The sequence below is a fragment of the Canis aureus genome, chromosome 7, assembly GCF_053574225.1.
Source record: "Canis aureus isolate CA01 chromosome 7, VMU_Caureus_v.1.0, whole genome shotgun sequence".
In the NCBI taxonomy this organism is placed as follows: Eukaryota; Metazoa; Chordata; class Mammalia; order Carnivora; family Canidae; genus Canis; species Canis aureus.
The window spans coordinates 53,299,380-53,318,146 of NC_135617.1; the positions used below are offsets into that span (position 1 = coordinate 53,299,380).

General features: G+C 37.7%; 1 protein-coding gene across 2 annotated transcripts in view; it reads left to right on the forward strand.

The window, feature by feature from the left end:
• The window catches only part of PKHD1 (PKHD1 ciliary IPT domain containing fibrocystin/polyductin), a 470,542-nt gene extending 461,069 nt beyond the window's left edge, over window positions 1-9,473 (forward strand). For both annotated transcript variants that reach the window (XM_077903688.1, XM_077903687.1), the window contains one exon: window positions 6,366-9,473. In XM_077903688.1, coding sequence (XP_077759814.1) covers window positions 6,366-6,820 — 455 coding nt within the window. In that variant the 3' untranslated portion in view covers window positions 6,821-9,473. The remainder of the gene's footprint in view (window positions 1-6,365) is intronic.
• Window positions 9,474-18,767: the final 9,294 nt, after the last annotated feature.

The window sequence follows — 18,767 nt, forward strand, 5'->3', positions numbered from 1 at the left end:
GGTTATTTGCTGATCTCAATAAACTATATCTTTTCTTCTGGGAGGAGCAGTAATTATGGAGATGACACCAAGCTCAGTAGTTGGCATAGGACTGGGAGTAGTAGGGAGACAAGGTTGATGGCATAAAATGGTCCTTCCCAGAACATCCCAAGAGGAAGAAGAGGCTGTCATACAAGGAAAGGTGATAAAAGCAGTTGCCCAAGTAAAATGAGAAACTTTAGTCATCAAGTATTGAGGCATAAATTGATATAGTCTGAGCTGTTCAAGAACAGTTCTGGAAGGATCTGAAGATCCCATAGGGAAACTAGGATAATCGGAAAATTCTCATATCTCTAAGCAGAACAGTCATCCCATAGTTAGGTCATATCCCAAAGCAGATACATGCCAGGGAAAAGGACTCTGGAAAAGCACAGAGGAGATAGGTATAACATGGGTGTGGCAGCGTATTAATTGGTGTATTACAGAAACAATGTAAACAGCATGATTGTTGTCTCTCATTTGACTGCTCCACGTCAAAAGTATATCACATATATTTATATTATGTCATTAGTCCTCCTTTCCTCACCTCACTTCCCCTTCGTCATCAGATTAAATTGAGGCAGGAAATTGATATCCTTTGCCCCAATACTGTCTCTTAGAGTATGATACAGACAAGATCACTGTCTGCTAATGCTCATCAAAACAGCTCTTGGGAAACAGAGAGCAGATATGACACAGGTTAACAAATTAGCATTTACGTTACACATAAAAAAGTGATTAAGGTATTTGAAAGTGAGATATAAGGAAAGCAGGGATGGGAAATGTTCATGACAGTATTGCCCCTTGCCCAGAAACTTAGGATAGTTCTCATCCTTTGTTTTCACCATAAAGCACATGAAAGATGACATTTGCATACATGCATGTATCCAACCCAACATTCTTCCTTAACTCTCTGCTGCTGTCCTCAACTTTGTACAGTATTATGTGGTGCTTAAAGTATAGACTCTGAAGCCAAAAATCTTGAATTCTGTAAAGTAAGTAAGATCTGTCACTACTTTGTATGTGGCCTTGGGAAGTTACCTAATTTCTCTGTACTTCAATGGCTTCCATTCTAAAAGGGAGATAATAATAACACTTACATCAGGGGTTTGTAGTAAGTATTAAATTATACATATGTATAATTAGTGCCCAACATGTGATAATTGCTCTAATTGCTATTTCAGTGTTATTTTCAACTATTAGCCTGTTCCTCTTCAAAAGACACACCCTGGAACGCAAATGAATAAGGGTATCATTAATGGAACAATTTTGAATTCCTTTTAATTTGGTAAAAAAAATTATAATTTAATAAAACAAATTTTTAAAGACTTATTTATTTATTTATTCATGGCAGACACAGAGAGAGAGAGAGAGAGAGAGAGAGAGAGCCAGAGACACAGGCAGAAGGAGAAGCAGGCTCCATGCCAGGAGCCTGACACAGGACTCGATCCCGGGACTCCAGGATCACGCCCTGGGCCAAAGGCAGGCGCCAAACCACTGAGCCACCCAGGGATCCCCACTATTTTTTAGATCAAACCATAATAGCTTAATGTGTATAAAAACATATTGATACATCCCTCTATATACAACGTGTTGTGACAATAAGAAACACATGAGTTAGGAAGTCCTTTCTGAAGGAATTGAGGCATTTGGGAGATGAATAAAAGACAGAGTGTGGAAAGATAGGATGGAAAAAATATTTCAGGCCTAGGGTGTTTTAAGATAATTCTTACAAGTGGAAGATGAGGTAATTAGGGAGAAGAATTCAGACTTCTGGGCTCAGAAGAGGATGCAGCCAGAGACCCAGCACTATGTGTCTTTAAAGTACTTGAAAAAGAATTGGACTTGAACACTCAGCTATAGGGACATTAAGATGTTGAAATTAGAAAGGATTATACTTTTTTTAGAGCAATGTTTGTAATGAGTAAGCCAGTGTGTACATTAAATTTCAGTGAAATGCTCATATGAATGGTTCCTCTGTTTCTTCCTCAAGTTGTCATCATCACCACAATAACAACACAACCGTAACACAACAGCTGAGCTTTGTAGGGTCCTTCATTGTTTACAAGGTGCCAAAACATTGGAACTCAACTGCTTTCATGACAATTTTAGAAGATAGCAGACCAAATTATCCCATATCACTAATAAGAAAACTGCAATTAAAAGGGTCAGTTTTCTTTTTCTTTTTTTTAACTGTTTGACTTTTTTAGGGTTTTATTTATTTGTCAGAGAGAGCACAAGCAGGAGGAGCAGCAGGCAGAGGCAGAGGGAGAAGCTGGCTTCCTGCGAAGTAGGGAGCCCGATGGGGACTCGATTCCCCACCCTGAAATCATGACCTGTACCAAAGGCAGACGCTTAACCAACTGAACCACTCAGGCACCCAAAAGGGTCAGTTTTTCTAGTCAACCAAGACATGGGTTCAATAGTTTATCCCATTCCAGAACTTGTGCTCTTTCCACCTGCCCTGAGGTCATGTGCAAGTGTACACACACGTACACAAACACACACAGTTAGCACTGGCCAGAATGTGAAAAATTAGGGCCTTTGGTATAGGAAATACCTTTCCAGATATATCATATGAGAAAGTTTCCCACTTTCTTAAACATTCCTTTTAACAAAAAAGGAAACTAATGTCAGTGCTAACAGTGAGATAATTTCTACAGAAGATAAAAGCAGAGTGAGAGCAAGCCCATGTTTTCAGGAAGGCTAAAATTTCTTGGGGGAAAATGTAAAATGTATTAATGTCCTTATATTTATAGTATTCATTCAAGAAAAATTCATTAGCATCCATAGCCATCAGAAAGTTGGACAGCCACCAGTAATAGAGCTCGAGAGGAATATTTTTATTTTCAATCGGCTTATTTTCCTGGGCACCAAAGAATGTTTTGTGTTTTTTTCTGATGCAATAGAAATACACTATGTTTTACTTTCTCTAGATTACAAGATTTCTTCTTTCTTCTAATCTCTCATATATAAATGGGGATAGTTTTTAAGTCCTTGGCCCATACGTAGATGTTTAATAAATACCAGTCTTCTTCTCTTCCAAACCACTGTTGTAATGCATACTCAGAATCTGTCTATTCTGCTCTTCAGCATGTTTGACTCTGGCCTACTGTTCTTTATTATATTTTGCTCAGAGTATTGCAGTAGTCTTTCAACTGACCTCCACCAGTCCCTCAGAGTTCACTGACTTCATTATAGAAAAGCAATTCTTCCCAAGATGGGAATAATATGTCACCTCCCTACTCCAAAACCACCTCCCCATCTTCTATGAAATAAATTCCAGACTCCTTAGTAGAATTTTCAGGACTCTATTTATATTATGGCCTCTATCAAGTATGATTACCTTTTTCTTTTACTACCCCTGGCCCCACATCCACATCCATATCCACATCTATATACACAACCTCAGTTCTCAATGTCTGGAGCTATTTTCAGAGTCTCCAACACATTGTTTTTGTTCTTGATACCTTGCTTTTGCATGTGCCATACTGTATATTAGAGTGTCTCCACTCAAAATTTGTGAAGTCTTCCTAACCTTTCAGACAGGGTTAAGTAATTCCTCTTTTGTCTTCCCTAGTATTTTACTTACACACTTGCTACCCACACTATAAGACTGTCACCTTAATCAGCATAGAGATCTGTTTCCTGGAGCCCCTGGAAAGCAGTGGTCATGTTTCTAGAACCTTTGTTATTATAGGACCTAGAACAGGCTCCATGCATTTTCTGATTTATGTCTGTCTACACTACTAGAGCATAAACTCCATGATATTAGACTGCCTCTTGTTCATTGCTATATTTCTAGATCTACCACATAGTAGGTGCTCAGAAAATAATGAATGAATGAATGAATGAATGAATGAACTAACAAACCAGTGAGAAAATAGATGAGCTCTCCAATGAAGAATTTCTGGAGGCTCAGAATGATTCCTCTTGGAATCTAGTTTGAGCCTCTGAAAAAGAATTGCATAAATAAAATGGGTAAAGAGAGAAAAGAATAGAATTTGGGAAAAATTTGATAAGTTCATTCTTTTGAGATGTCAAATCTGAGGCACTTTTGAAACTTCAGAATGAAAATGTCTCAAAGCTTTAGCAACCAAGATATTTGACAAATAAATGCAAATCGAAGAGCTGACATTTAAGAAAATTGGTGAGAATGGAATATATATACGAAATTTAAGCAAACTTGGAAAAAAAAAAGATACTCCCAAATGAGACATCTAGAGTCTCTCTTGTTGATATTGCTTGCTTGTTTTATTTTAATGTGAATTTGTATAAAGTTTCTATCTGTGCAAAATAAAGATATCTACATGGCTATTAATTTAGGGTATATTTTTTATTAAGGCAAATTGTAGACAGCATCAAAAACGATGCATATAGAGTCCTATTAAATAGTTATGTTAGGTGGTCAAGACCATGGGCAGCCCCGGTGGCCCAACGGTTTGGCACCGCCGTTAGCCCAGGGTGTGATCCTGGAGACCCGGGATTGAGTCCCACGTTGGGCTCCCTGCATGGAGCCCACTTCTCCCTCTGCTTCTCTCTCTCTCTGTCATGAATAAATAAATAAAATTTAAAAATAGGTTTTTTTTTTTTTAAAAAAAAGATGGTCAAGACCAGGCTAGCTAAGTTCAAACTCATATCTACACTTGGAGGCTTTGTGAATTAGGGCAAGTAACTCCACGCTCTCTACCTTTGTTTCTCCATCTGTAAAATGAGGACAATGATAGGACTAGCCATATGGGGTAGATATGAGGATTAAATGAGTGAATGGATATAAAGTATTAAGAACAGTGCTTGGCAGGGATTAGTACTCCGAACATTAGTGATTTGAATTCTGGTGAAGATTATTTATCCAGTCTACCATATTGTAGATTCTGGGTGGTGCTCAGCATGATTCATCTTACTGAACCTTCAAATAGTCTTATGGGGAGGATACTATCAATATAACTGTTTTACAGATGAGGAAACTAAAGTACATAGAAAGTTAGTACAATCCACACATGTGTTCAGCAAGTAAGGGACCAAGCAGGAAATCTAACTATATTGCTTGATTCCAAGCCTGTATGTACTCTTAGCTGCTTTACTCTGTTGCTTCTGGGGACCATCTCTCACATATTTAATACCATAAACATCTGGTTTAGTAGGTTTTACTTAACTGTTTCAGTAGAACTTTATATAGCTCTAATTCATCTTTATTTATTACCCATGTAATATGATAGGTTAGTTAGCTCATTCACATATGGCATGATCACATTTTAAAGGCTTAGAAGTGTTATGGCTTTTATAATACATCCTATAAAGAATTGGGATGGATTAGGGCAAAAGTACCCAGATCATCTGTTTACCCTAGCCAGTACCAATGTTGTACTCTTCTGAGTTGAATATTCATTCTGCTGAATAGGAAAGTAAAATACAAATGAAATGTCAAGGGAAGAAAACTGTAATTAAAACAGAACTGCTAAAATTAAACACATTTTAGTAAACTGTGTAGTAGCACCTGAGAGTAATATGAAATTATACAACTGAGGTCCAGAGAGGCTAAGAGACAGAAAGAAAGTCACAGAGCCAGCTAGTAGGGAAGGGGGAATTTCACCCTGGTTTTGTGACTCCAGTCTAGTACTCCTTCTCTCTTTCCCCTGTTATACAACAATATATGTACACACTCATATGGATACATGTTTATTGATAGATTTAGGTTATCTCTACATATGTTTATATTCATGTTTTACAAAATCAAAGATACTCAAATTGTGAATTTGCCACAAAAACCACAGTGTTAAGTAAGACTGGCTTTTGGAGCTCAAACGTCTTAATAAAAATGTGAGTTATCCTGTTCTGTAAGGCCTGAGCATGGTCTGGTTTTTGCATGTAAGCCACTGTGCTTACAAGGAGAAATCGTTGTTGACCTATCCACATCATAAAAAGTGTTTTTTGGGGAAGTGATATTATCAAATATTCATTTTATTACTTGTATTTATTTATTTATTTATTTATTTATTTATTTATTTATTTAGTGGAGCCCAATGCAGGGCTTGAACTCACAGCCCTGAGATCAAGGCCCAAACTGAGGTCAAGAGCTGGACACTCAACCCACTGAGCCACTCAGACACCCCTATCGATTTTTTATTAGATAACTGATATTAATTATAAATTAGGTATGGGATACAGTGGGGGTTTTATGGGAAAAATATATTTCTAAAGATATTTGGAAATCAATAAGCTAATACAATTCAATCTTTAATTGACAGTATCATTTTGGGAATGCTAAGTATGTAAAGTGAGGGTTCTTAACCTTGACTGATTTGAGAACTAAATTCATTTCTTCCCCTACTTCTTTTCTCTCACAGATATGAAGATTAAGGTCATCATGGACAAGGTGAACCAGCTCCCCCACCAATCACTGAATGGAGTGTCCAGAAGAAAGGTCAGCCGTCGCGCAGTCCGAGAGGAGGGTAGCAGCCGAGAAGAGGATGTTGTACCTGCTCCCAGGATTATCAGCATCACATCCCAGGGGCACACCTGTGTTCCGGGCTCTCCTGATCAGCAGATATACCTGCAAGAGGCTGGAAACTGGAAGGAGGCCCAAGAGCAATTGGTTAGTTATCAGCTGGCAGGCCAAGATCAGAGGTTGCTGCTCTGCCCAGACCTCAGACGAGAGAGGCAGCAGTTACAGGGGCAGAGCCAGTTGGGTCAGGAAGGAGGAAGTGTGGGGCTCTCCCAAGAGAAGAAAGCCTCTGGTGGTGCCACCCAGGCATCCTGTCCTCATTTAGTACACCCAGAAACTATTCAGGAACAGCTGTGACTCGCGCATGAAAATTGATGTTCCCATGGGCTTTGCTGAGACTTCAATTAAGGACAAAGCTATAAAAACAGTAAGTTTGGGGAAGGAAATTGTCCATGGACCAAAGTTACATTTTTAAATAGTTCTTTCCATTAATAGCTGGGTCAAATTTACAACTAGAAGAAAACTATTTTGGGAGACCAGAGATAACCAAATGCCCAAGCATATTATTAGTGAACTCATATTTCAGAGCACTGATTTTTGGAGAAGATAATGCATAAAGCTGCCCAATGAAGGAGGGAAGAGATTCTATCATATGCAACCTCTTTAGTCTGTGTGCTGGGAGTTCTAATGAAGACCAGAGCAGAGGGTCAACTGGTAACAAGCTGGGTAAGGATGCTAAAGGCAGTTTCACCTAATTCAAACATTTATAGAATGCTCCTCAGTGTTCAGACTAGACACTTCCAGCAGCTTGATTGTTTCCTTGGCTCTGGATCCAAAAGGCCTTACACTCTAAGAGAGTAGAGCAAGGATGGCAGAGATGAGGAGAATTTCCAGAAACAACTTATTCTCAGTTTTTCCCAAAATATAAACCAGAATTTTTCAATCTCTGAAAGATTCAGAGGCTGTCCTATGTTGGAATTAGAATAGAGAAAGGAAACAGACTCTTCTATTGCAGCATTTTAAATAATGGTGCCCTGGAACTAGTCCCATAGTGGGTACTGACAAAAAGTCATCATCTGCAAGGCATCAATGGGAAAGTATGTCTTACCCTACTATGAGTTTTCAGGAACATCCTTTTGTCCATTCATTAGATGTATTATAGACATCTCAAATCGTAAAGCTGCCTTGAAAGGAGGGAGGCAGCTTTCTCTGTGACATGGTATTGGATTCTGAGGGAGATAACCAGCAGGTGTCAAACTGATACTCTCCAAGAAATTTCAATCCAGGCTGTGTTTAAGAAGGGCATTGATGGGCAATGCGGTCTATAGAAATTTACTCTGGAGGTACAAACTAGCTTCCTGCAGATTAAGTCCTTTTTGTGTTTTGTTTGGGCACTAACAACGTTTAAAAGCATAACAAAGAAAAAAAATAACTTGATTGGTTTAGACAGACTAGATTTTCTCTAGTTTAATTAATCTCTGCTATAACCTGTCCCTTATCTATTTTTTTGTAGTTTCCTGGTCCATGAAGTTATTTGTATTTGCAATCTTTAGTATATACATTGAGTCATCAGAGATCTATAATCTTTTGTACAAAAGCATTTTAGAAGTTAAGACTTTTGAGAATTATAAAATGACAGCAGTCTTAGCACTACTGCTGTGGGTTTGTCTATGCATTCTCCCTTTCACTCCCGTGACTTCTTTTACCACCACAAATTCCAGCCCAGATTTCTTTCCTGAGCTCTACACCAAAGAGTTAGCTACCTACTAAGAACTTCCACTAGATTATCCCACATCCATTAAGAAGTTACATGGCCTTAAAACCTGCTTCTCCTCGTGCTCGCCCTCACACAACCACACAATATCACTGTACTCTGCTTGGAAATCTAGATGTCAATAAGGACTCCATGTTCTATCTTATTCTTTCCAGTCATTTCCCAGCTGTTATTTCTACTCCTTCTTTACCCTTCTTCCAACCTTTACTAGCTTCTTATCATCTTCATTGTGCCAAATGACTGATCTTTCCGGAAAGCAACTTTGAGCCTATCCCTCTGTTTAAGAACAACCGTCATTAATCTGTTAATGCTCCCTTAACAATGCTTGGGATCCCTGGGGCCAAAATGGACTCCTTGGCCCTGAACAGCAGCCAGAAATATCCAGAGTAACTTGCAGGGTTCTAGCATGTGTCATGGAAGTTCAGATTCTAGTTAGAATCCTCTAACCCATAATTAAGCCAGTCTTCTTTTTCTTCTCAGAAAATGGGAGAACTGGGTAAATACTGGAGGCCAAGACAGTTGCTCTTGGGTCATTTATGTCTGGCAATGAGCTGATTAGATAAAGCACAGCTTTCAGCCAACCCTAAACTTATTCAAACCATTAACACAGGTGGCCAAGAAAATAATTCCCAGCAGCGACAGGCCTTACTCTTTATTGAAATAAATAATTGAGAAGTACATTATTCCTCTGTTATTTTGAAGCAACTCTTCTTGCTTCCCTTCTGATTTTCTACATATGGTAGATTCTTTTCCCCAAGATACTGAACAAACTAAAATTCTTAAGAGTTCAAAAATATTTATAAATATTTCTGGATGTTAAGATCAAGAGGGAAGGATGAAGAGAACTAGGGTAGTTTCCACCATCTGTCAAGTTTTAGGGGTGTGCTCAGAGAAGGTACTATACACTTTGACAGAACTTCATGTCTCCCTCAGAGTGACAGACTGAGCCAATCTGACTAGGGTTGTGTCCTGTTGCAGGTTTGCCCATATTGTTGTCCAATGAGGCTACTGAGAACCAAGAGACCCAGACCTTTCAAGGATTTTTTAGTGAATGGCTCTTTTCCATCTAGCAGTATAAATCCAAATGTATGAAATTACTATACATTGAGATGTATGCAAACTCTATGCAAAACTGAGTATGGGGAAATTGAATGTAAATCACATGCAAATATTATTCAACCAAGCTTCTATAAAATCCTACGTGTCAATAACAGTAAAGGATTTTAATTAATTCTATCATTTAAAATTCATGCATTTATTCCATATTTTGTTTCCAGAATTTATAATGTATTCAGTGTCAATTTTGAAAGCACTATACACGGAAGGAATTACTCTACTGAGTGTAGAACAGTTTATTTCAGCCTACACGATAGCACTGCGATGCATTGCAGATATATTTAAGACACAGATAACATTTTCTGAATGTAATCTTTTAAAAAATATAAGCCATTTTTATAAAGTTAAATGATACTTAAGTGGTAGAATATGGCGATTTGTGTGTTTACAAATATTCTTCTAACATTTGTTATTTTTATACATGAAAAAAGACCAGGGTTCTCTGCTTGGAACAACTCAAGAAGAGGGATTTCTCTGCCCATCAATCTGGTCTCTTTTGAAACAGAAATTTATTTAATGCATTTGGAGGACTGTCTAGAATTTACTAGGTTTTTAAGAATTTTCTCTTTTCTTATTTCAGTCTCAAAATAATGATTCATTATTATAACCATATATTTTATTTCAAATTAGTATCTTTAACAAAGGGGAAGTTTGTTTCCTTTTGAAAAATGTGGGAAATGGCCACTTCTCTCGCTACTTTATAGATGAAGAAACAATCAATTGCTAAACTTTTGCAAGGGTCCAAGGCAAAATTGGAAATTTGTCTGGACTATATCTGATTCTATCTAAAATGTTCTTAATGTAATGGTATGTCCATCCAGTAGAATGACTGATATAGAAAATTATTCTAGGTATACTATTAAGCTAAAAAAAAAAAAGTTATGGAAAGATAGCCAATAACCTTTTGAAAATAATAGTTATCTTTAGGGAATGGAGCAAATTTGCACTTCATATTTTATATCTTTGTATTTCAGTGTTTTATAAGACATATTACTTTAATATAAATTTTTAAATTTTAAAAATTTTGAAAAATATTTTCTGAAACTTATGGTTGACCAGAAGTTAGCAATCTCTTTAGTTCTCATCCAAGAGTAGGACTTGCTTATAGAAAATGCATTTAGTTCTTGATGGAAGGTATATATATATATATATATATATAGAGAGAGAGAGAGAGAGAGAGAGAGAATGATGAGTAGGTCAGAAAGAGAGGCCAAAAAGGAATAAGAGGGAAAGGAAGGAAAGTCTCCAACTTAAGAAAGGAATGCTCCTTGGTGGACAATGGTTAGAGTACTAACAAATCTGAATTTTCACACAGTATCCCTGGAATATCATATAGGGCAGGCCACCTAAGATCCCACCATGTGAGGGAAAATCTGTATTTGGCTATGGATTCAGCATTTCTTAGTAAGATTCAAATATAAAAGAGCCACCCTCCCATCACCCTTATGGAGTATACACTGTGGAAGCAGATGCTCACCCTAAGTCATGAGTAGGCCCAACACAATACCCATAGCTACCGAGATGTGCCGACTGGATAGTATGCCTCTCTCTATCAGCTTAGTGCAATACTGTATTCTTCTTCCAGCCGAACTCCATAAGAACTTATTCTAAATCCATACCATGTGGTATTAAGACCTGAACACAAAAGGCTGACTCTTGGCAGCAGCTATCACAGAACACTTATTAGGCAGATTCCGCAGACTCAGAGATTTGTGATAAAGCTTTAAATAAAAAATAAAAAATAAAAAATAAAGCTTTAAATAAAAAGACTGTGGACTTTAATTTCCAAATCATGGATGTGGCCTGAGAAATAAGATGCTCCAAAATTTTCTTAAATTTGGGGATGAATAAATAATCCTGTATGCTTAGCTACAGTTTAAACAACTCTATAAGTGCTATAAACTTGGACTATATGTCTAGTAATACCAAATTTTCTCTTTAGTACTCTTTTCTGTATATCTTCATTCTGTTTCCAAGGATGTCACTACCTCAACTATCAGCTATCTTTCAATATTATCAATCTCTCCCCATCTACTAGATATTCCCATTACTATCCAACATAGTTAAGTAGCTCCCATAAAAAATTAAAGAGAAAGAAAGAAAGAAAGAAGAAAGAAAGAAAGAAAGAAAGAAAGAAAGAAAGAAAACATTCTTTGATTCTATAGGCCCCTTCAGTTCTCTTTTTTCTACTCCTATTCCAGCAACATTGTTTAAAAGACTTTTGTTCACACATTCCATTTCTTCCTCAGTTTTCATGAACTCTAACAGGCACTCCAGGATGCTTTCTGACCATCTACAGAACAGGGACTGTTCCTGGGGCAATCCTAGGAACTTCCATATAGCCAGTTCTAAAGAATAATTCTTTCTCTTCACCCTATATGACATCTCAGGAGCATCTAATCCAAACTTTCTCTTCGTCTTTTTGAACCATTTTCCTCTTTTGGCTTTTGTAATGGCTCTTCTCCTTGATTCCCTCTTAATGTCACTGAAGACAACTTTCTCAGCAATAGAGTGAAGGCTCAAAGCTGGGTTTCTGATCCCAAATCTTGTGAGCCCCTAAGAAGAATATCCAATTGAGTCTTCCAAGTCTTTTGACTTACAGAACTGAGAACTAGTATATGGGAAGTTGATGTGTCTTTCCAAGCCTATCGTCTTAGAAGATGGTTTCAGACATGTAACACCACTTGGCTGAGTATAAACATTGGAATCACAACCTTTGCTTTGCAAAACTGTGGAAACATCATTCCAGTATTTTCTGACTTAATGTTTTAGAGGAGAGGAGATGTCAGAAGCCATTCTGAGTTTTGTTCTTATTTAGGAATGGTTGGACAACTATAAGATCTTTTTTCTAAATTATTTTAAATACTTTGAAAATTCTCTCCATATGTCTGTTTGTATACTAGCAATAATCACTGAAAAGAGAGGATAATAATTTTTTTAAATAAGGGAAGAAAAACTTTAAAGGGAAGGAAAATGTAAGTAAGCCTTTAGAAAATAGATAGGATTTAAATAAAATTTTTAAAAGATGACATTTCAGATAGGGGGAAATATAAATTGGACTGGAAGAGTTACTTATCCCCAGATCATGGATTGTTCAAAGAATGAAATAATGCTGTTAAACACAGGAAATAAAAGCCTGAATGAATAATTAATAACCATTTTAAGCATGTGAAATTATATTAAAATGATGGTAGAAGTGATTTCAACTTAGATTGGGCTAGATGGAAGTATACCCACCATATATGAAGAGATTAGGCATTAGGAAAGAAAATTATTGCTTGAAGAAAATATCAGTAAGTATTACAATTCTTTTTTTAATAATAAATTTATTTTTTATTGGTGTTCAATTTGCCAACATACAGAATAACACCCAGTGCTCATCCAGTCAAGTGCCCCCCTCAGTGCCAGTCACCCAGTCACCCCCACCCCTGCCCTCCTCCCTTCCACCACCCCTAGTTCATTTCCCAGAGTTAGGAGTCTTTAGGTTCTGTCTCCCTTTCTGATATTTCCCACCATTTCTTCTCCCTTCCCTTATATTCCCTTTCACTATTATTTATATTCCCCAAATGAATGAGAACATATAATGTTTGTCCTTCTCCGATTGACTTATTTCACTCAGCATAATACCCTCCAGTTCCATCCAAGTTGAAGAAAATGGTGGGTATTTGTCATTTCTAATGGCTGAGTATAAATATTACAATTCTTTCAGCATCCTACTCTTAAGATTTTTAAGACATGGTTAAATGCTACTTTGCTAGTCTAATAAATATAGTAGGAGGTCATGGAGTAAATGACCTCTAGATATTCTTTTTTTTTTTAAGATTTTATTTATTTATTCGTGAAAGACACAAAGAGAGAGAGAGGCAGAGACACAGGCAGAGGGAGAAGGGCTCCATGCAGGGAGCCCGACGTGGGACTCAATCCCGGGTCTCCAGGGTCATGCCCTGGGCTTAAGGCAATGCGCTAAACCGCTGAGCCACCGGGGCTGCCCACCTCTAGGTATTCTTATTTCTTCATCTGTCAAATAAAATCGGGGTCAAAGACATATGGCACCCCAGACAATACTGCCCTTAGACTCAGTGAGGGCCAGAGCCCAGGCTCTGGGCTTTAGAGAGTGCCATTTGGACTTCCTCTCATCTGCAGATGCCTTCTTCCCCATAGTTAGAGAATCCATGAGGCCAAGATGATGTGCCTAATCACACACGATGCCCACCATTTCTAATCCATTCATTGACGGCCCAAGACTGAATTTTCTGTCCAAACAGTCCTGAGCCCTCCATCAGGGCTTCCAAAGGCTGTTTAGATTCCTCCTTTGCTTGTCATATCAACTTTAGTGAAAGAAGAACCATTTTGACTTAGTGCTGAGAAATGTGCCAAACTGGCGTTGATATTATCTTTCTGATCAATACAAAGTAATTGTAATTTCTATATCTTATTTTTTCTTAAGGACACAGATTAAGACATTTATAAATATATTTTGGCTTAATGCCTTGCTTGCTACCCTTCTGGATCTCCAGAAGTTTCTTCTAGCTTCTCAGAAACCACCAGCTAGCTAACCTCAGCAACTATTCTGTTTATCCTGGGCTGGCACCAAGAGTCACACATAAAACAATATGGCAGGCAGAGTTTTAAGATGACCTCCACTATCTCAGTCACTTGGTGTCATACCCATGATTACATTAAATAGCAAAAACAATACTGCAGTTTTGATTAGAGTTGCTAATTACTTGACCTTAAAATAGAGAAATGTATTTGGGTGGGCCTAACCTAATCACATGCACCCTTTAAAAAGACACAGATTTCTCTGGCTGGTGGTAGTAGAGGAAGTCAGAGATATGCCAAACTTGGGAAGGAGTCTGTGTCATTGCTGCTTTGAAAATAGAGCAGATGACCTGGCAAGGGATCCAAGTAGCTTCTGAGAGCTGAGTGGCCCACAGATAACAGCACAGAAACAGGAATCTAAGTCCTTTGACCACAAGGAAATGAATTCTGCCAATAGTCTGAATGAGTTTAAAAGCTGATACTTCTCCAAAGCCTCTAGATAAAAGCTCAGCCTGGCTAACATCTTGATTTTGGCCTTGTGAGACCCTAAGAAGAAAATTCAGTTGAGCTGTCCCAGTCTTTTGACCTACAGAACTGAGAGCTGATAAATGGGTGTTGTATTTTTGGTTTTAAGCCATTTTATTGATGTGCAACTGACATGCAAAAAGCTGTATGCAGGGATCTCTGGGTGGTTCAGCGGTTTGGTGTCTGCTTTCGGCCCAGGGTGTGATCCTGGAGTCCCAGGATCAAGTCCCACATCAGGCTCCCTGCATGGAGCCTGTTTTTTCTCCCTCTGACTGTGTCTCTGCCTCTCTCTATCTCTCTTTCTCTCTCTCTCTCTCTCTGTGTGTCTCTCATGAATAAACAAATAAAATCTTTAAAAAAAAAAAAGCTGTATGCATATTTCATGTATACAACTCCATGAGTCTGGATATAAGTATCCATCTGTGAAACTATCACCACAATCCAGGCCATAGAAATTTCCATCATCTCCCAAATTTCTTCACTTATTATTATTATTATTATTAGTAGTAGTAGTAGTAGTAGTAGTAGTAGTGGTAGTAGTAAGAACAAATAATACAAGATTTATCCTCTTAGAAAAGTTTCGGTATACAATACAGTATTTTTTGGTATAGGCACTATGCTGAATTGATAGATCTCAGAACTTATCTTCCAGAACTAAAAGTTTGTACTCTTTGACCATCACCTCCCCATTTCCCTTTCCCCCAGCTTCTGGCAATCACCATTCTCTGCTTAGTTCTGTAAGTATGACTATTTTAGATTCCACATATAAGTGAGACCATACATTTTCATCTTTCCAGGTCTGGCTTATTTCACTGAGATAATGTTATCCAGGTCCAACCACATTGTCACAAATGGCAGGATTTCCTTCTTTTTTAAGACTGAATAATATATATTGTGGGTATTGTTTTAGGCGGCCAAATTTGTGATAATTTGTTACACAGCCATAGAAAACCAATATAGAAACTGGTTTCACTAAACAAAAAGGGAGCCTAGTCCTCCTCTCTTGTCTTTTCCTGGGCTTCTTCTGATCTCTTTTTCAGCTAACACAAATCACTTCTAGTCCTCCAGAACTTCAACTCCTCCTTCCATCCAGAGATTCCTTCCCAACAGCACGGTTGCCTACTGCGGGCCACTGAGTCCTATCAGTTGTCAGGTGTCTTCCCAAGTTTACCACTGGCACATGCACTCCCTCTTTATAAAATCTGCCAGCTGTCAGGTCCTTGAGCCACTAGAACCACAAGACAAAAAACAAGCCACATTATTCTTTTCTCTCTATATCCTTCTTGTCTTCTCATTTCCCAGTCTGTTTCCCCAACTAGATTCTGACAAAAGTTATTTGCGGCATTCCCATCAGTTCACTGAGTGACAGGAGACTGGTGTCAAATGAGAAAATGAAATGTAAATTTTATTAAACACCCCCCTCTCATCTCTGCGTATCAATCCAGATTCCAGCTGAACATAGCAAATCAAATCCTGTCTATGCCAGGCCTCAGGGCACACGGAAAATCACTTCTCCTTAATACCGTTCCCTTCTAGTAAAAAATATTGTTCTGTTTGGTGAATGAAATTTTTAAATGCAAACCCTGTTTTAATCCCAGTAAAAAGTATTTTTTCAAATGAACATTTGAAAGAGGGAGCAGAAAACAGAAAAGAGACAATTGGAAGGCAAAGGAGAAGGAGAAGGGAATTGGGGAAACAGAATCGCATTTAGCTGTGTCATGTCTGGTGGCTGCGCAAGGATGCATATCTGCAGAATAAATGGTGACATTCTTTGAAAGCTTGGACTATCAGGACATTTATCTACATGCTGTCCTGTCTCAGAGATAATAAAGATCTTAAATCTGATACACCGCCTTGAAATAGCATTAGAAATATAGATGTTTCATTCTGGGTGTGAATATGTGGACAATTACCAGCATGTCTGGGGTTTTGACAGGTGGCATCTGACTGTGTATAGAGAAAATCTTGATTTGGAACCTTAAAAGTGTGATTAGCTTCAAAATGATAAAAGCACATTTTGATTGCTCACTGAAGTAAAAATAAGACTAAGTAAAATTTGAGCCAATGATAAACGTTGAAAGCACCACCATTACTTAAAATACATTCTATTTATGCCTATGCCACTTAATAAATTTAAATAAAAATTACACATACTGCTCTATGTGTAAGAGAAGAATATAATTTAATGTACCTTCTTTTAATTTGCTCATTTTAAGTGGGTAAACCATTTTTGAAATGATGTTTCATCAGGAATATGTTTGTACTTACCACCTGCATAACCCCTTGTCCTGATGTGCCCAAGTCTAAGGGGTTTCCCAGGATATGGGACTTTTAGTTCTAAAGCTAGGATACCCAAGAAAGTCCCAGGAAAAATAGGATGAGTTGGTCACCCTAATATATTACCATTATAATTAATGTAAAATAGTAATTTCTTATCCTATAATAAATTATTAGTATCATGGACTTATTTTTGTAAAGTGATCTTGAGCTAAATAAACTTATAGATGTATCTGGAAGTGAACTTGATTTGCTCAAACTTGGTAGATAGAGTTCAGACTTCCAAAATATGTGAGGTTGCAGCTAAAGCATTACTATCAATATCTGAAAATAATGTCATTCTTATCCCCTACTTTCCCTGACTTGTGGTTAAGCTCAAAAAACATTCTTCTTGATACAACTAGTCTGTAAAGGAACCTGAGTTGCTTTTCAGATACTTAGGAATGTGCTAGAAGAACAACTGATATTGCATAAAAATATCTCTACTTATATTTTAGAATGCAGCTTAGATGCATTAATGTATTTAAGATCTAAAAATATAAATCAAGTGTTGGGCTAAATAGTGCATTCACTTCCCAAAGGAGCTATACATTTCTCACCTTAGCAGAAGTCTGGCTTCTGAGATAGAAGGTGCTACATTTAGTATTAAAAATAATAATAACGCCATGCTCCCTTGTGCACAAGAAGAAAGTTTATATGGTAATGTAGAAATTTTAACTTGAGTTATTGTATTTAGGATCCATAGCCGTTAGATGCTTAATTAGATATGTTTGATTTAACTGTTCTTCCTCTTTAGTATTTTTGTGCACAAGCTAATTAAAATGGAGTGTTTTGCTTTAGAAATGGGTATAAATTATATATGTAAAGAGTATGAAAGCAGGGCTAACTTGAGGCAAAACTGTGGAATTATCAACACGAATGTTTGGGGCTTGCCCTGACCTTTGTCCTATTTTATTACTTCTAATCTCAGTCTTCGTATCTTCAGTGCTGAGAAGAGCTCATCCCAGATGTGTTTCAAGCTCTAGATCTACTCCTTCTCCATCCTTTTCATCAAACTTAGGCTACTCAGTGACCTGTTTCTTCCAGAATTTCTAGATAGTTTCACAGAATAATTCACACGTAATTCATAATTCATATGCTGTGACATTTGAATATATCATACCCGCTGGGAGTATTTTTATTTTTACAGATTTCTCAAGCCATGGCCTAAAAGAATATATCTAAAGTTGGAGTTCCAATTACTGGAGAAAGCTCTTTTAGGAGAGTTACCTTAAATAATGTACTTGTGTCCTATTGCTGCTATTACCACAAACTTTGTGCCTTAAAACAGACCAAATCTCTTCTCTTAAAGTTGTGGAAGTCAGAAGTCTGATATCTGTTTTGCTGGGCTAAAATGATAATGTAGTCTAGGCTGGGTCCTTCTGAAGTTTCTAGAAGAGAATCTGTTTCCTTGCCTTTTTCAGCTCCTGGTGGTTGTGTGTATGGCTTGGCTTGTGGTCCCTTCTGTATCTTTAAAGCATATCTCCAGTGTTGACTTCACTTTAACTTCTTGTTTCATATCTCCTACAGTTTTTTTTCTGATCTCCTGCCTCTCTACAGACCCACTGTGATGACATCTAGGGCCCACCTGGGTAGTCCTGGGTAACCTTCTCATTTCAAGATCCTTAATCTTGTCAGTTGTATAAGTCCCTTTTACAGTGTAAGCTAACATTCCCAGGAATTAGGAGGGGGATAGCTTTGGAGTGGCCACCATTCAGCCTACCACCAATAATAACCTCGCTGGTTGTTTATGTCTATAGGTGAGATTGCCTCTGTAGGAAGGAAAAGCTATAGTAATGACAATCCTGCCTTAAGCTGAGAGTATAATATTTGGAAATTAAGGATGGAGTCCTTCATTATGATACCTACCTCTATATATACCTTTATAGTCCCTGTGGTAGCGAAGTTGGAGAAGTCACAAAGTGGAGCCCCTCTGTCCCCCTGTCTCCAAGGTCCCCTCTCAGTCATACTGGAGTGGAGGTACCAAAGCTGAAAGAAAGACACCACAGACACAAACATGAAAGTCATTGA